Source organism: Scomber japonicus, chromosome 9 (genome assembly GCF_027409825.1).
Source record: "Scomber japonicus isolate fScoJap1 chromosome 9, fScoJap1.pri, whole genome shotgun sequence".
Lineage (NCBI taxonomy): Eukaryota > Metazoa > Chordata > Actinopteri > Scombriformes > Scombridae > Scomber > Scomber japonicus.
Genome location: NC_070586.1, coordinates 34,620,981 through 34,640,087, shown reverse-complemented (window position 1 = coordinate 34,640,087; position 19,107 = coordinate 34,620,981). Strand labels below are relative to the sequence as shown.

Here is a 19,107-nt window from a genome sequence, read left to right as displayed (position 1 = left end):
GAGGATAGCGGCACATCATTCCCTTGTAGTTAACCTCTATTAAGGCATATTTGCAGAAAACGTGAAGAGAATTTGAATGCGGCCTCTTGGGTGAAGCAGAGAAAGGAGGAGTTGGTAAGAAAGATGTTTAATCGTTAAGTTGTCCTAACAGGGTAAGAAAATAATCATGAATTCACTAGTGATGACTTGTTCTACGTCCACACTAAACTGCCTAATTTTTGTCCACATTAGTGTTTTTTAGTAAAGGTCTCCATCCACACCGAAAACAAAAGTCCATGCTAAATTTTTGCCTTTTCAAGATGGTCAGAAGTCTGTAAATTACTGTGACTTGGCTGAAGGACAAAGCGGACAACACTTTGACCCCTGAATAATCCTAGCGTGTCGTCTTTTTCTACTTCGATGACGTAGCTACACCGCTGACACCGACGAGAATGTTTACGATCCTCATGTAATAGTCGATATATGAGCGAAACTGGATCTAAAGACATTTCTCAGCACAAGGAAGAGTGGGATGGGTAGTACGTTGGGGTTGATAAAGAGCACAGTGAATTGTAATGTCTACACTTCTGACACAAATAAAAAGACATTTGTAGACTCGAAATCGGAAACGAGGAACAATTAAAGTCTAATGTTTTGCTTTTGTTATATTTACTACTGCCACTAGATGGCAGTGCCACCCGAACTTAACCATTATGCTGTTTTGGGGCGCTTGCTTAGATGACTGACCATGTTTTTCTTGTAAGGACACTCTCGCTCAAGGGTGATACGCAGGTACAGATTCAGTTGAATGAAAGTAAAAGCGCTTCTCATGCTAGTCTTCAATGGGATGTTGTGAGACGCTGTCATCGTCTACACACAATATGCAGGATTCAGGCATGAAGAAAAAAAAAAAAACAACAACGACCAACGCACATTTTCATTCTTGAAGCCTCATGTCTGTCAGGTTGGAACAAATACTGTGGTCTGAGCTCTATGTACATCTATTTGTATTTCAGTCGGCAAACACAACTGTCATGCCCAGTCAAAATATAGAGTCAGACACATCCTGGTTGTTCTGCCCCCTCTGACTGAACAAACAAAAAACGTGATCTGAATGTGGCTTAGTTTTCTGAAAGCTCCCTTTTTTGTTTAGAAACATGGCAGCTTAGTGTGGACGGAGGACAAGAACTTATCTTAGTCATTGTGGTCGTAATCGTAGTCATTTCCTATGTTAGCGATGGGCGAAACACTCTGAATTCTTCTTCTTTAGTCTTCATAATTAGACACACAAACATTAAACCTGGACAAAGATCTGCCATTAACCATTTAAGTAGGAAAGAAAGAAGGAAAGAAAGAAAAGGAAGGAATACTATGAATTTCTCTAAAGAGTCAGTTGTCACTTTGAGCATGCACTCAATTATTACACCAACCACACGAACATTCAGACAAAATGGTCACCCTATTTACAGCAGCTGATTTCGGAGTGGATCGCTTGGAGAGTGTATTAAATCAACGAAAATATTAAGCTAACGTTAGTACAAAGAGCCGCTCCCTTGCAGCTACACCGATCGTCAAATTTCGAAAGTCGCGACTCATTACAGTACATGTCGGTCTCCTCGTCTTATTGGAATGGAAGTGACAGCAGTAGTGCAGATGTAGGGGGTCGGGGGAGGGGGGGGAATCAATCAGGAGGAACGTACAGGAACCAGAGTCCTGGCTGAGTTTACCTGGGTGTTGTTGGTAGCCTTGCGTATTGCGTATGGCTTGGAGATGCTGCTTTATGCAAGTCAAGAAACCAGGAGGTTTTTTTTTTTTTTTTTACTTTTTTTTCCCAGAACGTGCAACGCTGCTGTTCTCGTGGCTCGTTTTTCCCCGAAGAAAAACTGGAGGCTTTATAGTTCTTCGTAATCCCCGTCGTCTCTTTTGACGGCTCCTGTTCCTCCGCCAAGAAAGTCCTCCAACTCGTCCACTTCCGTTTTCTTGCTCCGGGATTTCTTTTTCTTTTTATCTTTTTCGTCCCCGGCCCCAGCCTCATCTTTCTTCTTGTATTTGTGTTTCTTCTTGCTCTTCTCATCCTCCTGGAAAAGGAAGAGTGGGATTTATTGTATTGATGCTACGGACTGTTTGACAAGCTACAACGAGTGTTTGATATGAGTCATTATACTCCACCTCTTTGCTTTTCTTCTTCTTTTTCTTCTTTTCTTTGGAGGAATGTTTACTGTCTTTCTCTGAAAAAAGAAAAGATACATTTAGTTGGGTAGTCTTGTGATGATGTACAAATGTAGCGGTCAAGAACAGGTAAATTTAACATATTAAACATATGCAAAATTAGTATGAAAACACAATGATTCTAAATGTAGAAACGCTTTTGAAAGCAGCTTTTTTAACAGTTAAACAAACCACTGATTCATTTGTTAGGTCTCAAGTATACACACAATGTTTTTTGGTGAGAAACACTTAATATAAACATGAATTTCGTTTGTTTACAAGAAAATTCCACAGGGGACCTTTAATATACTGCTGTTGCTGCCCACTAAAAGCAGCTGAGTCAGTCCCTGAGCTCTTTGTCAGTTGAATTGCTCTTTTTTTTCCTTTTGCCATGTCATTATACACAGAGTGATTCAGTGACACCATGAGTCTTGTCTCTAAATGACCTAAATGCATAACTGTGATGAAAACAGAGAGGAATGATGTTTAATCTCCTGTTTAAACAGACGTGTGGCAGCGTGTCTACTGTCCTCTCCTCTGACGTCCGTTGTGATTGACTGTTCAGCTCACAGCGCTGACAGAAGCTCTGTGATGCACTGAGGTTTTTATAACTGACGTGCACTTTTTGAACAACAGCATTAGAGTCTTACAGGTAAAACAAAAGACCTAGGTAGGTTGTTATATCAGTTTAGCCCTCTGCTAAATTGTGTGTGTGGGGGGGGTGCAGCTTTTCTAGACTTTCAAAATGTTATCCGAACAAATGGATCAAATTCTGGTAGTGGGTGGTTGTGTGCCACTCAAAACTATTCATCTATAGTTTTAGAGCAGCAATGGGGACCAGCTCACACATGTACTCATTGACCTGGAGTTACATTCAGATGACCACTATGTACTCTTTTAAGAGTCCACACTAGGATTAATAGCATATTCAAGTGTAATAAAAAGGTGTAAAAAGTTTTTTGGCTACATGCTACGGTTATATCACTGCGCACATGTACGGCAGCTCAGAAGGGACAGCATTCACTTTGTGGAAATATTCACATTATTTTGAATTTTTGGGAGGAAATAAGGATTTTTGAGGAGCAACTTTAGAACAATAACAAGCTGTAAATGGGATTATGGGCCAGACTTGGCTGTAACAATATTTAAAGGAGGTCTTGACTAAAACAACATGCGCAAAGAATCACAAAGAGGTTTTCATTTTCAGTAACACAAAAGTACTCTAACCAGTTACTTTTCTCAGAAGGTAATGCTGTAATGTAACTAGTCATTTTTTAATGGCAGTCATTTTTGAATGTAATTAGTTAAATTCCCCAACACTGGTCATTTTGGTATGTCAATAATTATGTTTCAAATGTAATAAGTTAATAATTAGCTGTGCCAGATGAAAATGAATTAAGAATACTTCACATGCCATCAGCCAGACACTAATGTAAATAAAGCTGAGCTCTAGTGAACAAACCAGCAAATCAAACACACTGCAGCACTTCACACAACTCCCTCCTTCTGTTTTCTTACACCAGGGTGTGAACAAACACATTTCATTATCATCTTACAGGTGAGAGACTGAAATGTGACCTTCATGCACACCACATAGCTGACTTTGTCTGATTCTGAATTGAATGGTGAACCAGAACCATGAAGAAAATCAACCTGACAGGAGTTTCATGACTTACCTTCCTGCTCCTCGCTGCTGTCTTTGGCTGCAGGAGCCTCTTCTTGGAAGCCGAGACCGAACAGGTCGGTGTCGTCCTTGTGTTTGAAGGAGATCACAGTGGGCTTCAGAGGCTCCGTCACCTTGGCTGACTGCATGTCGTCGTCGGAGAGGTCGGAGAGAAGCTCATCCCTGATAGGAAATGTATCCTAAGGGAGAACAGGGGAGCAAGAAGATATGTTTTAATCTTTCTATAAAAAGACAAGAAAGTAAAATACAGACATATCACATGCCAGTACGAGCTCTGTGAACTTCAGAGTGAATCTGTTCTACTTTACCTTAGTTACTTTTGGTGTGTCTGATGCCTCAGACTCAAAGTCGGGGTCATCCATGACGAAGGAGAGCAGCTGCTGGGCGAAGGGTGCCTCGGGGTCGGTGTCAGAGTCCTCTGTCTTAGGTGTGCTTCCCTTCTTCTTGCCTTGGTGTCGGGCCGGCTGCTCCACCGCTGGGGTTAAAGTGAGGGAGATGGGCGCTGCTGTTGGGCCTTTGGGCTCTGGAGCTTTAGCCACCTTTGGTTTTGTGATGTGGATCACAGGCCTAAAAATTTTTTAAAATGTAATCATCTTATTTGAGTTATTTTTATATTTATTTGACCACATTCTTCACATTTCCCACACACGTTCTTTTCTGATTTGTACGCTTCTTATGTGTTGTATGTATCTCTTTGCTCTTTTCCTGCAGCAGCTGTAAACATTCAAATTTCCTCTTACCAAGAAAAAAAACAACCAGCCACAGGAACTCTGTAACCGTCATGGTTACTTGTCTAGTCCACCTCACTTTATGTGGGGTTTCCCATCTCAGCCCATGCAATTGAGTTGTGAACCGCTGAGGATTAAGAGATTGACAGTCTATATGATGTGCTATTCTGTCACAATGGAAACACTGGCAAAGTAGGACATATAGCAGATGCCCTGAAACGGACTGTCTTGAGTTTGTGATGAAGAGTGGATGGATCTGTTTGCTTAGGAGGTTAAATATATGAGATAATTGACTGCTGCGTGACTGATAAGAAAACAGGATGTCACGACAAGTCAGCCTGCTTCAGACCACAGACCATAATCACACCTGCCTTCAAGCATTATATCTGCTTTTCTGACACTTACATAGCCAACTATACTGTAGGCCAGTTATACCTGCCTTTTCTTCTACTAAATGCACATTGGGGATAAGAGCTGTATTACTTGATTTAAGTGTAAGATAATGAGATTGCTGTATATAGACTCAAGTTCATCTTTCCAATACCATAATTCCAGTCAGACTGAATATATATATTTCTACGTCGACTACTTTCTATTTCTACTTTGACAGTATTAGTGCAGTGCTTGTTCAAGCCTCTCGTATCCCTGCTTCAACGCATAGGACACAGTTGATGTGAGGAGTGAATGAATATATATACCAACACCATGAAAGAATCTAATCTAACATTTTGTTATATACAGATGTTAAGTAATGTAATAATCGTTTCTCATTTCAAGTACAATGAGGGCTGCATTTAAAACGAAAACACATGACAGAGAGCATCCTAAAATGAAATGGATCAGTCGTTTGGGCTTGTTTATTTTATGTGGCTTCAGTTGGGAACATTTGAGGTTTGTTTTTCCCCCAAGTGAATGCAATACACTTCCGTACTGTTTGGTACTTTTCTCTTTAAAAAACCCTGTGTGAAAATACTTTACTTCTAACTCTGACGTACAGTTCAGCTCACCCAGAGCTGAGCAGATTGCTGATCGTCTGTTTATTCAAAGATTAATAATATTAAACGTATTACACATCCAAATTGTACCAAATTCGACACTGCACTTCCATGGGTCTTCAGCAATGGTGACGCCAAATATGAAGAAGATCAGACGAATGGTTCTTGAGATATGTGAAGGACATACATACAGACAGCTTAGTTTACCTTTCACTTGTGACACACTATATGCACATTTAACATTTGTTTATATTAAATGTTTGTCCAACTGACATCCTGTTTAGTCATCCTTTTTCTAGTTAAATATAATGCTATTCTTTTTTTAAATATACTGGTCAAATATATTTGCCTCTACCGGCTGGAAATGAGGGTGTGTCAGTGCCTGTGTTTGATTGACAGCAGCTGGCAGGCTACCAGAGTGTACGAGTTCTACTGTAGGGATCAGAGGCAAAGTAAACAAACTTGAGCTGTGGTTACATAATATTAGCACATATTGTGTTGTTAGAGTATTGAAGAGTGAGGCCGGATTCAGACTCAATCAGGCGTTCCTTGGAAGTCTATTTATTTGTGGCTTAAGATGTCACCGCTGTGAAACGATTTCATAGTAACGTTTTATTAAGACAAACCTGATCTCACACTGTCACATTTCTCATGTAATCCCTGCTAAAAGTGGATGTCCACTCTCAATACCAGACCATACACCAAATACCTATGAACAGCTAAATTCTGGAGGTTTGATGTCATGTTGTTCTTTAAAGAAGACTCACGCTTTCAAGTCAGGTTCGCTGTCCAGGTCCTGGTCCTGCGTGATGGTGGGGGCTGCTGGTACCACCTCCTCCTCGTCACTGGACAGACTGATATCTTTATTGGAGGGCAGCGTCTTGGGCTGTGGGAGGCTAGGCTCGGTGTCATCTGGGTCGAGCTCATCCTGGAAACCGGACACCATGGGATTTCCTCGGCCTTCACCGTCGCTGGGACAGAAAAAAGAAAGAACATGAACTTTAACTGTTACTGTCAAGAACCTCAATGGCAACAATTACACCTTTTGTTTATATGCACAGAACTCTGATAAATGTAACACATGCTGGACCCTAACCAGCAGGAGTTCTTTACTTGGAAGCAGGTTTATAAATGAAGACAGGATGACAGAAGTGACACAATGTGTGTATTCTTTGGAACAATTACCATAAAAACCGGTGTATAATATGCAGCTTTATATATTACTTTAATGATGGTAGTTAAAGGACCAGTGTTCAAGATATAGTAGCACCTAGCGAGGTTGTAGATTTCAACTAGCCGAAGAGCCCTCCTCTCTCACTCACAATAGTAGAAGAAACTACGGTGGCCATGAAAAAAAAACACTTGATAGGCCCTCTTTAGAGTCAGTGTTTGGATTGTCCATTCTGGGCTACTGTAGAAAGATTGCAGTGCTGTGGAAGAGGACCCGCTTCTTATGTAGATATAATGGGTCATTAGGTAAGGTAACAAAAACACTACGATTCTTATTTTCAGGTGATTATACACTAGTTTAAACTTATTTACAAATATTGTATTCCATTTCTGCCAATAGACCTTCATTTATGAATAAAATCTATTAAAAACACTGTTTAGGATTGTATCTGTCATATTTTTCCATCAGCAAGTAAAGACCAACAGAGATACAGCATATTTTAATATGTACTATGCCGCACTTTGAGAATTCAGACGTACATTATTGACTATCCACTCACAAATAGCAGCCTGCTCCATTCATGCTTGATTGAAAGTCTGTTGTTATTGTCTTATAAAAAAATCAACACATCATTTATGTTAGACGACCACCTATGTGTTTTTGTGAAGAGCAAATCTGTGCTGGTCCGACAGGCTAAAGTTAAAGAGTTATAATTATAATTTACATATTTAAATATATTGTATGTGATATATGTATATATGTTGGTTCATTAGACTTAATTTCAGCACTATAATCTGTTCCGATCCGGCTTAAATGCCTCTCCTGGCTGTATTAGATGTTATTGTAATGAAGTTACATTCATTGGGAACCTTGTGTTTATTCTGCCATGTACAGTAGATTTGTGAAAAAATATATAAAGCTGTGAAAGTCAAACATTCATCCATCACTGCATTAAAGTATCACTTATATTATTTAATTACAGTAAACATTTGGACTGGTAGTCATAGTAATAAAGACACAGGTGTTACTAAATACATTAATAATGTTATTATACTGGAAAAAAACACAAATAAGTTGTGTAGCTTTTCCACATGAATTGATTTATGTTAAAAAGATCAAATAGTATTGATTTACAGCTCACCTGTCGCTGTCCACAGCCAGAGCAGGCTGAGGAACCTTTGTCTTGGAGGGCAGGCTGTCCTCTAGGAAGCTCTTGTCCAGTCTCTCGTCCGGCACAAAGTCGTCCACGCTCTGCACCTTAGAGGGACACACTGATGCAGGAGGTTCCTCTGAGGAGAACATGACAGCAGCACGTTAAACTATTTCAGTAAGGTTGAAATAAAGAAACTGATTTCAAAATAAGAGGTGATGTTCAAAAGCTTGTGTCACAACAGCACCATGTGTCGTCTCGTTAATCCCGGAAAAAAGAAAGAAAGAAAAAAAAAAAATCACATGGCATTCCAGCACCAGTCAGTTCCTTTGATCGTTTAAAAGCTCTGCATTTCTCGACGGCTCACTCTTCGATCTTGTGACTGCTTGCTATAGGCTTTCAGTTATGGGTGGTCTCAAACATACAGCCCACTATTCCCAGTCACACAAAGCTGCTTTTCAGTGAGTGAATCTTAGTGTGAAAACGAACACAAATTTATAGGCATGTCATTGTGTCCTAGTCAGAATGACTGAAAGAGCTAGAACAAAAATCATGTGGAAAAAGACGCATCATATTGTATTAATTAATGAAGTAATGCTGGTGTCATAGCTGTGTGAGTAGTGACCAATACAAGAAGAAAAATATTTCAGCAGAAATATGTTGTAACATATTTTCCATCATTAACTGAATGTTTTAAACAATGATGGAAAAATCTGAAGGCCGTCCATCATTTTGACAGATTACACTGAGAGTGATACACATTAACATTAGTTATTCACATCTCTGTCCAGTTGGTGGCAAGTGTGCATATTAATCAGCTAATATCTAGTCTTTAGTTTCCTATGCATGAACTCATTGTGTAGGTGGCTTTAGATAAATTCTACAGCAAAATGTACAGCTGAAGTTTCTTTAAAAAGCCCAATACTTATGATGGTGATGATAAAGGAGGTGAAAAAAAGAGGGACTAATGCCGTGTCCATAGAGGACTGGTCCAGCTGTGGCCGAGACGACATTCAGTGACATCACACTCACTCAGGCAGATGTGCAAACCTGTTCAGTTTTGCTCATAGTGAGTACATCACAGAGGAAAATAAATCTATCAATAAATATTCCCTTTAAAGCATGTGGGCTTCATACTCCACACTGGACCTAACTAAAAAAATAAAGAATCTAAAAACAAAAGCTATTAAATAAGTCTTATCATCAAGTGAAAATAACAGTTCTGTTGAAATAACAGATGACTTTAAATAAGTTGCTCTCCAGATGTCATGTAGACTGTTGGGGACACTGACAGTCGTGTGAGAGAGACTCACCTGGTGCACTAGCAGGAGTCTCAGCAGCAGCAGAGGCGCCAAACCAGCGTGATATGAATCCACGTTTCTGTGGGGCCAACGCTCCAGGAGCGGACTGTAGATGCTCGGGCGACTGGGCCGAAAGCTTGGGTTCTATAGTGGGCGAGGCCGCGGCGCTGGCTGTACCCGTGGGGGGCGGAGGAGGGGAGGAGACAGACACGGACGGCGACTGCGGTAGCGCCTGGGAGGGGACAGGGGGTTGAGGGGTGCTCGGGCTGGAGCTGCCCGTGGAAGCCCCGCTGGGTGGGACGATGGGGGACTGGGAGCCTGAGGAGGGGCTCTGACCGTTGGCTGGACCGGGAGAGCCGAAGCCTTTGCTGCGAGACTCCAGGTTCTCCAGGAAACTGTGGAAATCAGAGAGCGGGGCTGGTTAACACACTGAAACCCCCACCCCTATAAGAATATGTAAGATGTGGTGTAACAACATTATAACAGAGCAGACATACATCTCATAGTTTTGATCTTCAGTCTCCTGCTGCACACACAACTCCTCCAGGGTGGCATCCATGTCCAACTGGTTGGTCTCCAGCTGCCTCAGGAGGGTCTCTCTCTGCACACACACACACACACACACACCAAATATAAATGACAGCAATAATACCCATAAATATATAAATTCCATCATGATACTAGTGATGACAAATGAGGAGCAAAAGATAACCTGTAGCTGCAGGAAGGGGATGTTGAAGAACCGGTGTAAATATTTCAAGCCGAAGCCGTTCTTCATGGACGACTCAGCATAGTGGATGTAAGATGATCCCATTGGTCTGAAAAACACAAGAATGACTAGTTAACTCATGCTTATATAGATCAATAAATCAATATGTTTGCATGTAGCATAAATGTCCTCTTTAATTTATAAGAAAAGATTAGGATGTTAAAGCTGCATTATTTTTTTGGCCACTTGGGGGCAGTAGTTCTAATTAAACGTCTCATTACTTTATTACGTTTTAGTGGTAAATGTATGATCAATCTGTTATTTTAGTTGTGTGTCTGTCCAATGTTCACTCTCCTTCAAGCTGTTTGGGTCTCTGTCGACTTTCAGCTCTCTGTCTCTTTAAGTGCTAAATGATCAGTTATGTTCACCGCCTTTTTTCTCGATAAGAAGATGATGTAACTTTCCGCTTCCTTGTTTTTAATCTATTTGCAGCAAACCGTATCAGGTCTGACATACTGCAGTGCAGCTTGTTCTTCTGACTCTTGGACATTTAATTCAATTAAATGACTTGCAAATTCTTGTGCAATATTTTGTATGCAGTACCGGTCAAAAGTTTGGACACGCTTTCTCATTGACGTGAATGCGAAAGTGTGTCCAAACTTTTGACTGGTACTGTACATGTGCGTGTTGTACTCATTTTTACTTTTAATAAATTTAACCCTCACATACTGTTCAAATTCTGGCTCATAATTAGTCTCTATACCAATTCACATTATTAAATGAATGAATGAATGTTTGATTAATCATATGTTCACAATCAATATTTTATGGTCCAGGAGAGCATTTTATACAATATGTTTTAATGCTGATATGTGTTGCTGAGAAATGTGTCTCTCTCTCGCTCTCTTTTTATCTGATGAAAAGGATATTATTTTTCTCCTCAACAGCACTTGAAGTTCCTCCCATAATATAAAAGGACTAATCTCACCACTGTCACTAGGTTACACTGGGTTTCATCAGAGCTGTTTTTCTATTACAGCTGCATGCTGAGACCAATAATAATGAGCTAAAAGAGTCTAAACAGCTCCATAAAGGTCAGCTGATACAGGTTGGATGATCATTCTGTGCGTGTTTTTCACTACAAGTGTCACGCAGTCATTAGATCCACTGCTGATATCAGAAACTTGAAGTGCAGGTTCAGCATTTTTACCACATCAGCGTGACACATGCGGTTGTGCAATTTGTCACTTGGAAGTGAGATAACATTTATTTCTCCAAACTGTCAAGGGGAAAAAGATACAAGTGTGTCTATAATTATTCATTTGAAGAGATAAATGTATCTGCAGACTCAAATTATTCAAAACCCTATAACATACCTCTATTAGAAATGGATTAGGACAATGGATTGACTGAATGAGTTGAGAGAGAAGGGTTAGGGTTAGGGACAGAATAAGTATTTCCTCTTTTTTCTCTGAGCCTGACTCATTTCATTCTCGTTTTTTATTTTTTTAGCTTGTTGCTCTTCTGGCTCTCACATCTGTATGTAACATCTGTACTGGCTCACCTCTGCCTGTGCACACATCATCATCACCTGATAGAAATGCAGCGCTGTCATTGACGGAGGAGAATAAGGAGGGCTTTGTGTATGAAAGAGTCCTGACACTTGGTCTCTATGATCTGTACCTGTTGAGTCCAGCGATCAGGTCTCTGATGTCATCGGGCAGGATGACGCGGTGCTCTCCCATGTCCCTGTGATTTCCCAACACGCACACCGGCACGTGAGTGGGTACTTTGGGTAGTTCCCTTAGGATGTAGTTAAATGTCCTGAAGTTCAAAAAAAAAAAAAATCACAATCTTTAGACAATTAAGAATAAATGAAGGGATGTAAAGCATTCTACATATTATGCTAGCTTGGAATTGTGTGTTGCTTACTATTAACTTAAAAATCTAAAAATCAAACTTTATTTATACAGCAGCTTTCATACAGGTTCATTCATCAAATAAGAAAAAACTAGGTTAAAATTAAAAAGACAAACTAAAAGTAAAAATGAAATAAAATGAGATAAAGTTAACAAATTAAGAGATTAAAAAGACAAAACAAATAGACAATATAAAACTGAATAAGAAGATAAAACTTATAGATTGATAATAATAATTAAAAAAAAGAACTCAATTTCAAAACATCAAAACAAATAAATAAAATGGAATAAAAAAGACTGTAAACAATTCTTAATCAAAAGCCAGGTTGACAGTTACGTGCACCCCAGCAAGAAGCATTTAAATACCTATTGGTGCATCATGTCAAATTGGTGCATCATGTCCCCTTTGGTGTGACGTGCTATTATTTGTAATATCGCCTCCATTTATTCCCTCAGTTATAATGTCGCCCAAAAATAGCAACACTTTCAGGATTTTACCTTTGAAGCTGAACAAAATCCGCCAGTGGAAGCTGTGGAGCTTCACAGACACGCACACTGACACACTGAAACCTAATCTCTACTCTATGCATCAGATCACATTGTTAGGACAACAACACACACACCCAGACACACACACACACACACACACACACACACACACACACACAGAGGACTCTTACCACTGCTTGGTAATGTCAAACATCATGATGACTCCGTTGCAGTTCTTGTACACGTCCAGGAACTCTGCATCCAGGGCAACCTCATCTGACTGCAACACACAGACTCATGTTAAACCACTGCTGTATTGCATGATAATGAAATGAAACTGAATATTTGAGACCTTTTTTAAAAAAAATTATTTACAGCTGAGAAGTCCGTCAAATCTATCACTGAATCACAAGAAAGACCTTTTTAAATCATTTTTAACGCGTGACAATCGTGACTATCACCTCTTGGGGCTCGTTCTCCAGCTTCAAATTGTCTCCACGCTTTTTGCCTTTACCTGAAACGACAAAAAATCACAAGTGTTACATTCAAACCAGCTGAGAGGCGACGCCATTATCTACAATTAGGCCTGTCACCATAACTACTTTAGTTGGACGATATATTGTCTCAGAAATAATGGTGACAAACGATATTATTGTCATTTGAAGATCAGTTTATTCCACTGATATAATGATTATATAATAGCATAATAATGTAAGGCGGGTAGGGGGTGGGATTGGAGAGTGGGGGCTACGCGTCTGCAGTACACAGTGAGGAATGGAGGACACTACTTGTTTAACAAATGTAACATGAATAGCATCTTAGCTGCTAATGTGAAGTGTGGCAATATTGAGGTAAAAACAGATCCATGTATCAAATGATCAAGAGTCAATGATGACGTTTATAATTAAAATATTGTATGATAAGTGGATAAAATTGTAATTATTGTGACAGGCCATTGTACAATCTCAGTTTGTTGCTTTACATTAGTCCGTGATGAGTAAAGCAAGCGGAGCAGCACGGCCGCTTTTCTTACGGAAAAGCATCCAGCAGCCGGATTTAAACACACATTAATCATTTTTAATAAATGCTGCTGAAGTTCAGTCAAGTCTCACACAAATGCAGGCGCTCAGACTTCATCTACACACAACAAGAAGAAAAAAACAAAAAGGAAAAATCAGCCACGCAGCAAACTCTGTGGGAAATAGCCAAACCTGGAGAATATTGACATTCAAGATAAGAATGGGAGGGCGATGAAGCAAACTACACACTCTACTGTAGTAGCGCTCACCTACACCTTCGGGAAGAGGATATTTTTGGCCTGAGATGAGTGCGAGAGAGGTGCAGAAACAAATGATCAGACAACGTGAACACTGAGGACAGAAAAACAAGCAACTGTGCATCTAATTTATGATGTCGCGGGTTTTAACTTGCCGTGGCGAGGGGTAGTTATGTGACTGCCGTGTGTGTGTGTGTGTGTCAACACTCACCTTTGTCTACCACGTCCCACACCTCTACTTTGACCACGTCATCAGTAGCTGAGAGAAAGGAGGAAAGGAGGTTTTAATTATTCATGTATGTGAAGACAACACAGAGGACAATGATTCAAATGTTACTCTAATATATGTCAATCAAACTTTATTTGTATAGCATTTTTCATACATAGTAATATAACACAAAGTGATTAACATACTAAAAAAAATAAAAAAATCAATAAAAATAGGAAGTAAAATAAAAACACAAAAATTAAGAGTACCTAAATAAAATAAAAGGTAATAAAACATTAACAAAATAAAATAAAGAAATAATAATAATAATAAAGTCACTACAAAATAAAAGTGGGTAAAACCAGAATTGTGAGGAGGGGTATTAAAGGGAAAACAAAATAAAATAATAAAAACAACTAAGAGGAAAATGTGATGAAGTAAAACTAGACATAAAAGGTGGAAAACTATCAGGAAATAAAATAGATAGAACAAGTAAAGCTAAAACATTCAAATAAAAGATTTAAGTTCAATTGAAAGCCACATTAAAAAGGTCGGTCTTCAGTTTTATTTTAAATATCAACAAATATCAACATTCTGAAATATCAAATAATGTAGATGCGGGTAACTAGATAGTGGTGTAATAAAAAAAGTTTAGCTTAAATAACTACCACAGATACAGGATATCTACTCTAACAGCATCTAATCTAAGCAGTGTGATCTTTACCTTGATACGGAGCCACTGAAAATAACCGCCGAGGCACAAACAGCAGATGTCAAACGGTTATATGATGAAATGGTGAGAGAATCAAGGAAACGGTGATGGGTGAGATAAAACGACTTGTGAGACTTACTTTTATAATTCCAATGGATACTTGTGGCTTGGATCTCCTGAGTGGGTATGTACTCCTCCACAAACTTCTTCCCCTGCAGTCGGTGCCATAAAGTACTCTTTCCAGTGTTTCTGTCTCCACGGATGACGATTTTCACTTGAGTGGGAGAAAAATTATTGGATTTAAGTTAATCCTGAAGCAGGTTAGCAGCTTAGGGATGGACATATTTGACGCCTGATAGGCTGAGGTGACTTACTATTATACTGGACCCCTTTGGCGAAGCGTCTCTGCAAACTTTGGTTCATGGACTGCAGGCCGGACGGGATGTTTTTTGGGCCGAGCTGCCCAGGCTCGGACCCCACCAGCTTCTTCAGTGCTGAAAACATCTTGCCGAGGCTTCTTGAGCTCGTGCGGTGATATTCTGTAGTTCGGTGGAGCTCCCCTGATAATTCACACGACTACTGGAGGGAGATTAAACAGTGTATCCTGACGCTTGAGGAAGTTAAGGGTCCATGCTCAGAAGGAAAACAGGACACCAAATGACTAAATGTGGAGTCTGAGATGAATCTGCCGCTCTCTTAAATCTGACTGGATTTTCTTGCTTGCCAGATGGAAATGGAGGGAACTACCATGTTGTTTGGAGCTTCATCTGTGGAAAAAAAACAAGAAAAGAAGAATAAAAGAGAGGAATACAGATGTTATGGTTGTGAATTAGCTGTCATTAACTAGGTCGACAAATATCTAGAAACAGACAGTTGTTTCCCCAAGATGGAAATAACACCATTAAAATGTTGCTAGGTGATCTTTGAGAAACCTAGAAGTCCTTTTAACATCATCCCTCACTGCTGATCTGAAACGCATCCAGAACCCTCAAAGAATGGTGGAAACATCTGGATAAAAAAATATTCGATGTGCTACTTGTTAAAGGACCAGTGTGTAGGATTTAGTGCCATCTAGTGGTGATATTGCAGATTGCAACCAACTGCAAAACTCAAGAACCATAAAATTCAAAATAAATAATTGTTCCATTTGTGCTCAGAAGTCGTAATTTCTAAATTCCCAGTACGAAATTTCAACTGGAACGGCCTCTCAAGTTGGGTTTCCGAGTCAAAAGAACCTCACCAGGCCCGACCTGAAAATCCGACATGGCTGCCCCGTGCATCAACAGTGGGAAAGCTGTACTAATATCCTGTTTATTAGCATTTTGTCTTATTTGTGTCTCATAAAATCAGTCACACACACAACGCTGTCCAACTTCTATCTGTGGACCTGTTGCTACGCTGTTTGTATATGCAAAAATACCACAAAATGCATATTTATAAACTGGCATTGCTATCAGAGGCTAGCCTGGCTAGAACTGGCTTACTGACTTCTAAAAAGGAACGTTTTAAACTCAGGTGTGATGTCATTCCCACCTCAAACTTCGAACTTCCGAGGTAAACGGAAAGCAGCATAACATGAAAGTCCCTCTCTAGAGCCAGTGTTTGGTTTGTTTTCATTCTGGGTTACTGTAGAAACATGGTGGACCCACTCCCTATGTAAATATAAAGAGCTCATTCTAAGGTAACAAAACACAAGGATTCTTATTTTCATATGATTATACACTAGTACTAAACACACTGTTCTGATAGACAACACTAAATTCTACACACACTACACCTTTAAATAGGATTTTTAATAAATTTTACTACGTTGTGCCACTGAAAGTTGTAGCTGGGAATGAAATAGCCTATGTGTATCCTCAGTTTGTACAATGCGAAGTAAGGTTTAAATGACATTATCTGTTACATTTGTCTCTATTGATGTTTCATTATGTAATTGTATATTTCCATACAAAAATGTTTTTATTTTTTATGTGTCAAGGACATGTGTTAAGTTCCAGCTACCTCTTTAACAAGATCCCAAGTAATGAAATGTCATTCCCCTTTTTGTATTGTTTATATATATGGGGGGAATGACAATAAACTTGAAATATGGTGCCAACATTCACAACATTTCACGAAAAATCGTTTGAAAATAGTTTTTCATCAGTTAGAAGAGTCTTTGATGGTTTTGAAAATACTCAGAATAACAGTAATATTGCTGCTTCTTTCCTTTTTTTCAAATAACTAACATTAGTTGCTTAACCCTCTGACAATGAAATCAGTGTAATAGTAACACATGTGAGGCACACACTGGAGCTGGCTTTGAGGATGTGGTCTGTCAGGTGACATTTATATGCAGAAGGTCCATTGGAAAACTTGTCATGAAGTGGCTGGTGGATTTATATGTGAAATATAAGAAACAATCATAGTGACAGATGAATGTGCGGCTTACAGATGTGTATCACAGCATGTCTCTGTATAAATGATAATGGATTGTAACAGTGTCCCTGGAGGTATTCCATTATTCACTATCAAGATCAGCTTCGGGGTTGACATCATTAGGACAGTCTATCTCTGTTCAGCTCGAGGAGAGAGTAGACAGTACCATCCCAAAGCTGTAATGCCACATTGCAACAATAACACAGTGAATGGATTCTAATTAAAGGTGAAATTTCCCTTTAACGTTATCCAGCTAGCATTAGCTTCCCAGGCTGTTAGCTCGGTTAACAGAGCATTTGACCGCATTTTTGAGACAATAATATTTGAAAATGTTAAAGCGAAATCCTCTTGAGAGTATGTCAAGGTCACCACAGGCTTCAAACACTTTGTTACCTACCATGACTAAAAGGTAACGTTATCCTTTGGCTGAGTCTTAGCTCAGACAACATTAGCTTAGCTTTTCCTCTCTCTCTCCCTCTCTCTCCCTTCCTCTCTCTCCCTCTCTCTCTCTACGCTACGTTGACGTGTAACGGTACACTGGATGATTTTCTTCCACGTCGTATCGTCTACAAATACTCACGGTTATTTAATAAGATAAGGAAGTGCAGTCCTGACATCTTTTTCTCAAAACATCTGTCAGTCCTCCATCCCGACAGAAATATAGCAGCAGCGACATTCCTCCGCAAAGACAAGCAGCTACGGCAACCAGCGTCAAGCGCCACAACGCGACACTGCACTACTTCCGGTTAGCCTTTCAAAACAAATGCTGAGGCCAACCGCTGACGAGCACAGCAGCTACAAACAGAGCAGATGTTTCAGCGCTTATTTACGTGTCAGCTTCACAAAAATCTAATTTTCTCTCCCTGTGGTTTCTGATCATAAAGTTTGTTTCAGTTTTAGTTTAGAAGATCTGTTATTTCATAACTAGATAAACTCAGTCTACTGATGAAGAGCATGTGATATGATCAAAAGCCCAGGTTAGCTACTCAATGAACATGGGGTGAAGTTATTTCCCTACACTTTAAACAGTCATCAGGAATACAGCGAAACAATGTCCCTATTCTTCAGGATAACCCACAGACATCAATGTGAACAGATTCCACATGAGTATTTATTTATCTTGCAAATAAAATAGAGAAGCATCAAAAATATATCACATACAACCTAAGCATATAATACAGAACACCAATGGTAAACCTGAAAAAAATGTCCTTTTTTGTCATTAATTTAATAAATGCCCCACATAATTGCTAATTTAATCATAGAGTAGCATTGCTGCAACAGCTCCTTCACCTTAATCACACCATCCAATTCAGTATACATAATGAGGATCCCTCACATTTCTCATTTTCTACCAGATGAAATTGACTATTTTTACATGGATGCATGCAATAACATTGCATGACATTAAGTTTCAGAAACAAAAACTTCCTACATGAACAAAATATCCCATTCTCTCTTCCCATTCAGTTTAATTTAATTCAATTCAATTCAAAGGGGCTTTATTGGCATGGGAACCATGTCTTTACATTGCCAAAGCAAGTGTGAAATTAAAAAAAAAAAGTTCTACAAGTAAATATCTACTAGAATAAGGAAATGTGTAAACAGAATGTGTCAGATTGCAACATTTATTTTAGGATTTTTATTATTTCCTTCAAGAAATCCAAAAAGACAATCCAATGTGTTTTACAGATGGATATTCACAGGAAAAACACAAATAAACAAATAAATAAATGAATGAATGAATACAAAAAAGACAATAACAACAGGTACAAATGAAATAAAATTTGTAAAAGCTACGTTACAGTAAAAAAATAAAAATACAACACACACACACACACACACACACACACACACACACACACACTCTGTGAAACACGTATCATATTGCATCATTGTAGTCAAATACGTAAATAAGGATATCTCTCTCTCTCTCTCTCTCTCTCTCTCTCTCTCTCTCTCTCTCTCTCTCTCTCTCTCTCACACACACACACACACACACACACACACACACACACACACATGAATAGCATCACTTTGCTCTTATATTGAAGTCAGAATAACAGCACTGATCCTGGCGACAGTCTGTGTATATAAATGCAGCTCTCTCGGGCTTGCGGCTCCTAGCGGCAGACTCGGTCAACTGCAACGCAGCAT

General features: G+C 39.3%; 1 protein-coding gene across 1 annotated transcript; it reads right to left on the bottom strand.

The window, feature by feature from the left end:
- Positions 1–469: 469 nt before the first annotated feature.
- On the bottom strand, positions 470–17,640 carry rabl6b (RAB, member RAS oncogene family-like 6b). The gene is made up of 16 exons (XM_053325794.1): positions 17,531–17,640; positions 14,904–15,296; positions 14,669–14,803; positions 13,821–13,868; positions 12,795–12,847; positions 12,525–12,613; positions 11,609–11,749; positions 9,929–10,034; positions 9,714–9,817; positions 9,229–9,611; positions 7,907–8,054; positions 6,362–6,565; positions 4,180–4,438; positions 3,864–4,050; positions 2,149–2,207; positions 470–2,057 (listed from the first exon to the last, which is right to left on the bottom strand). Exons 2-16 carry the CDS (start codon positions 15,031–15,033, stop codon positions 1,872–1,874), a joined length of 2,232 nt encoding a protein of 743 aa, XP_053181769.1. The 5' UTR covers positions 15,034–15,296; positions 17,531–17,640; the 3' UTR covers positions 470–1,871.
- Between the last annotated feature and the right edge of the window lie 1,467 nt (positions 17,641–19,107).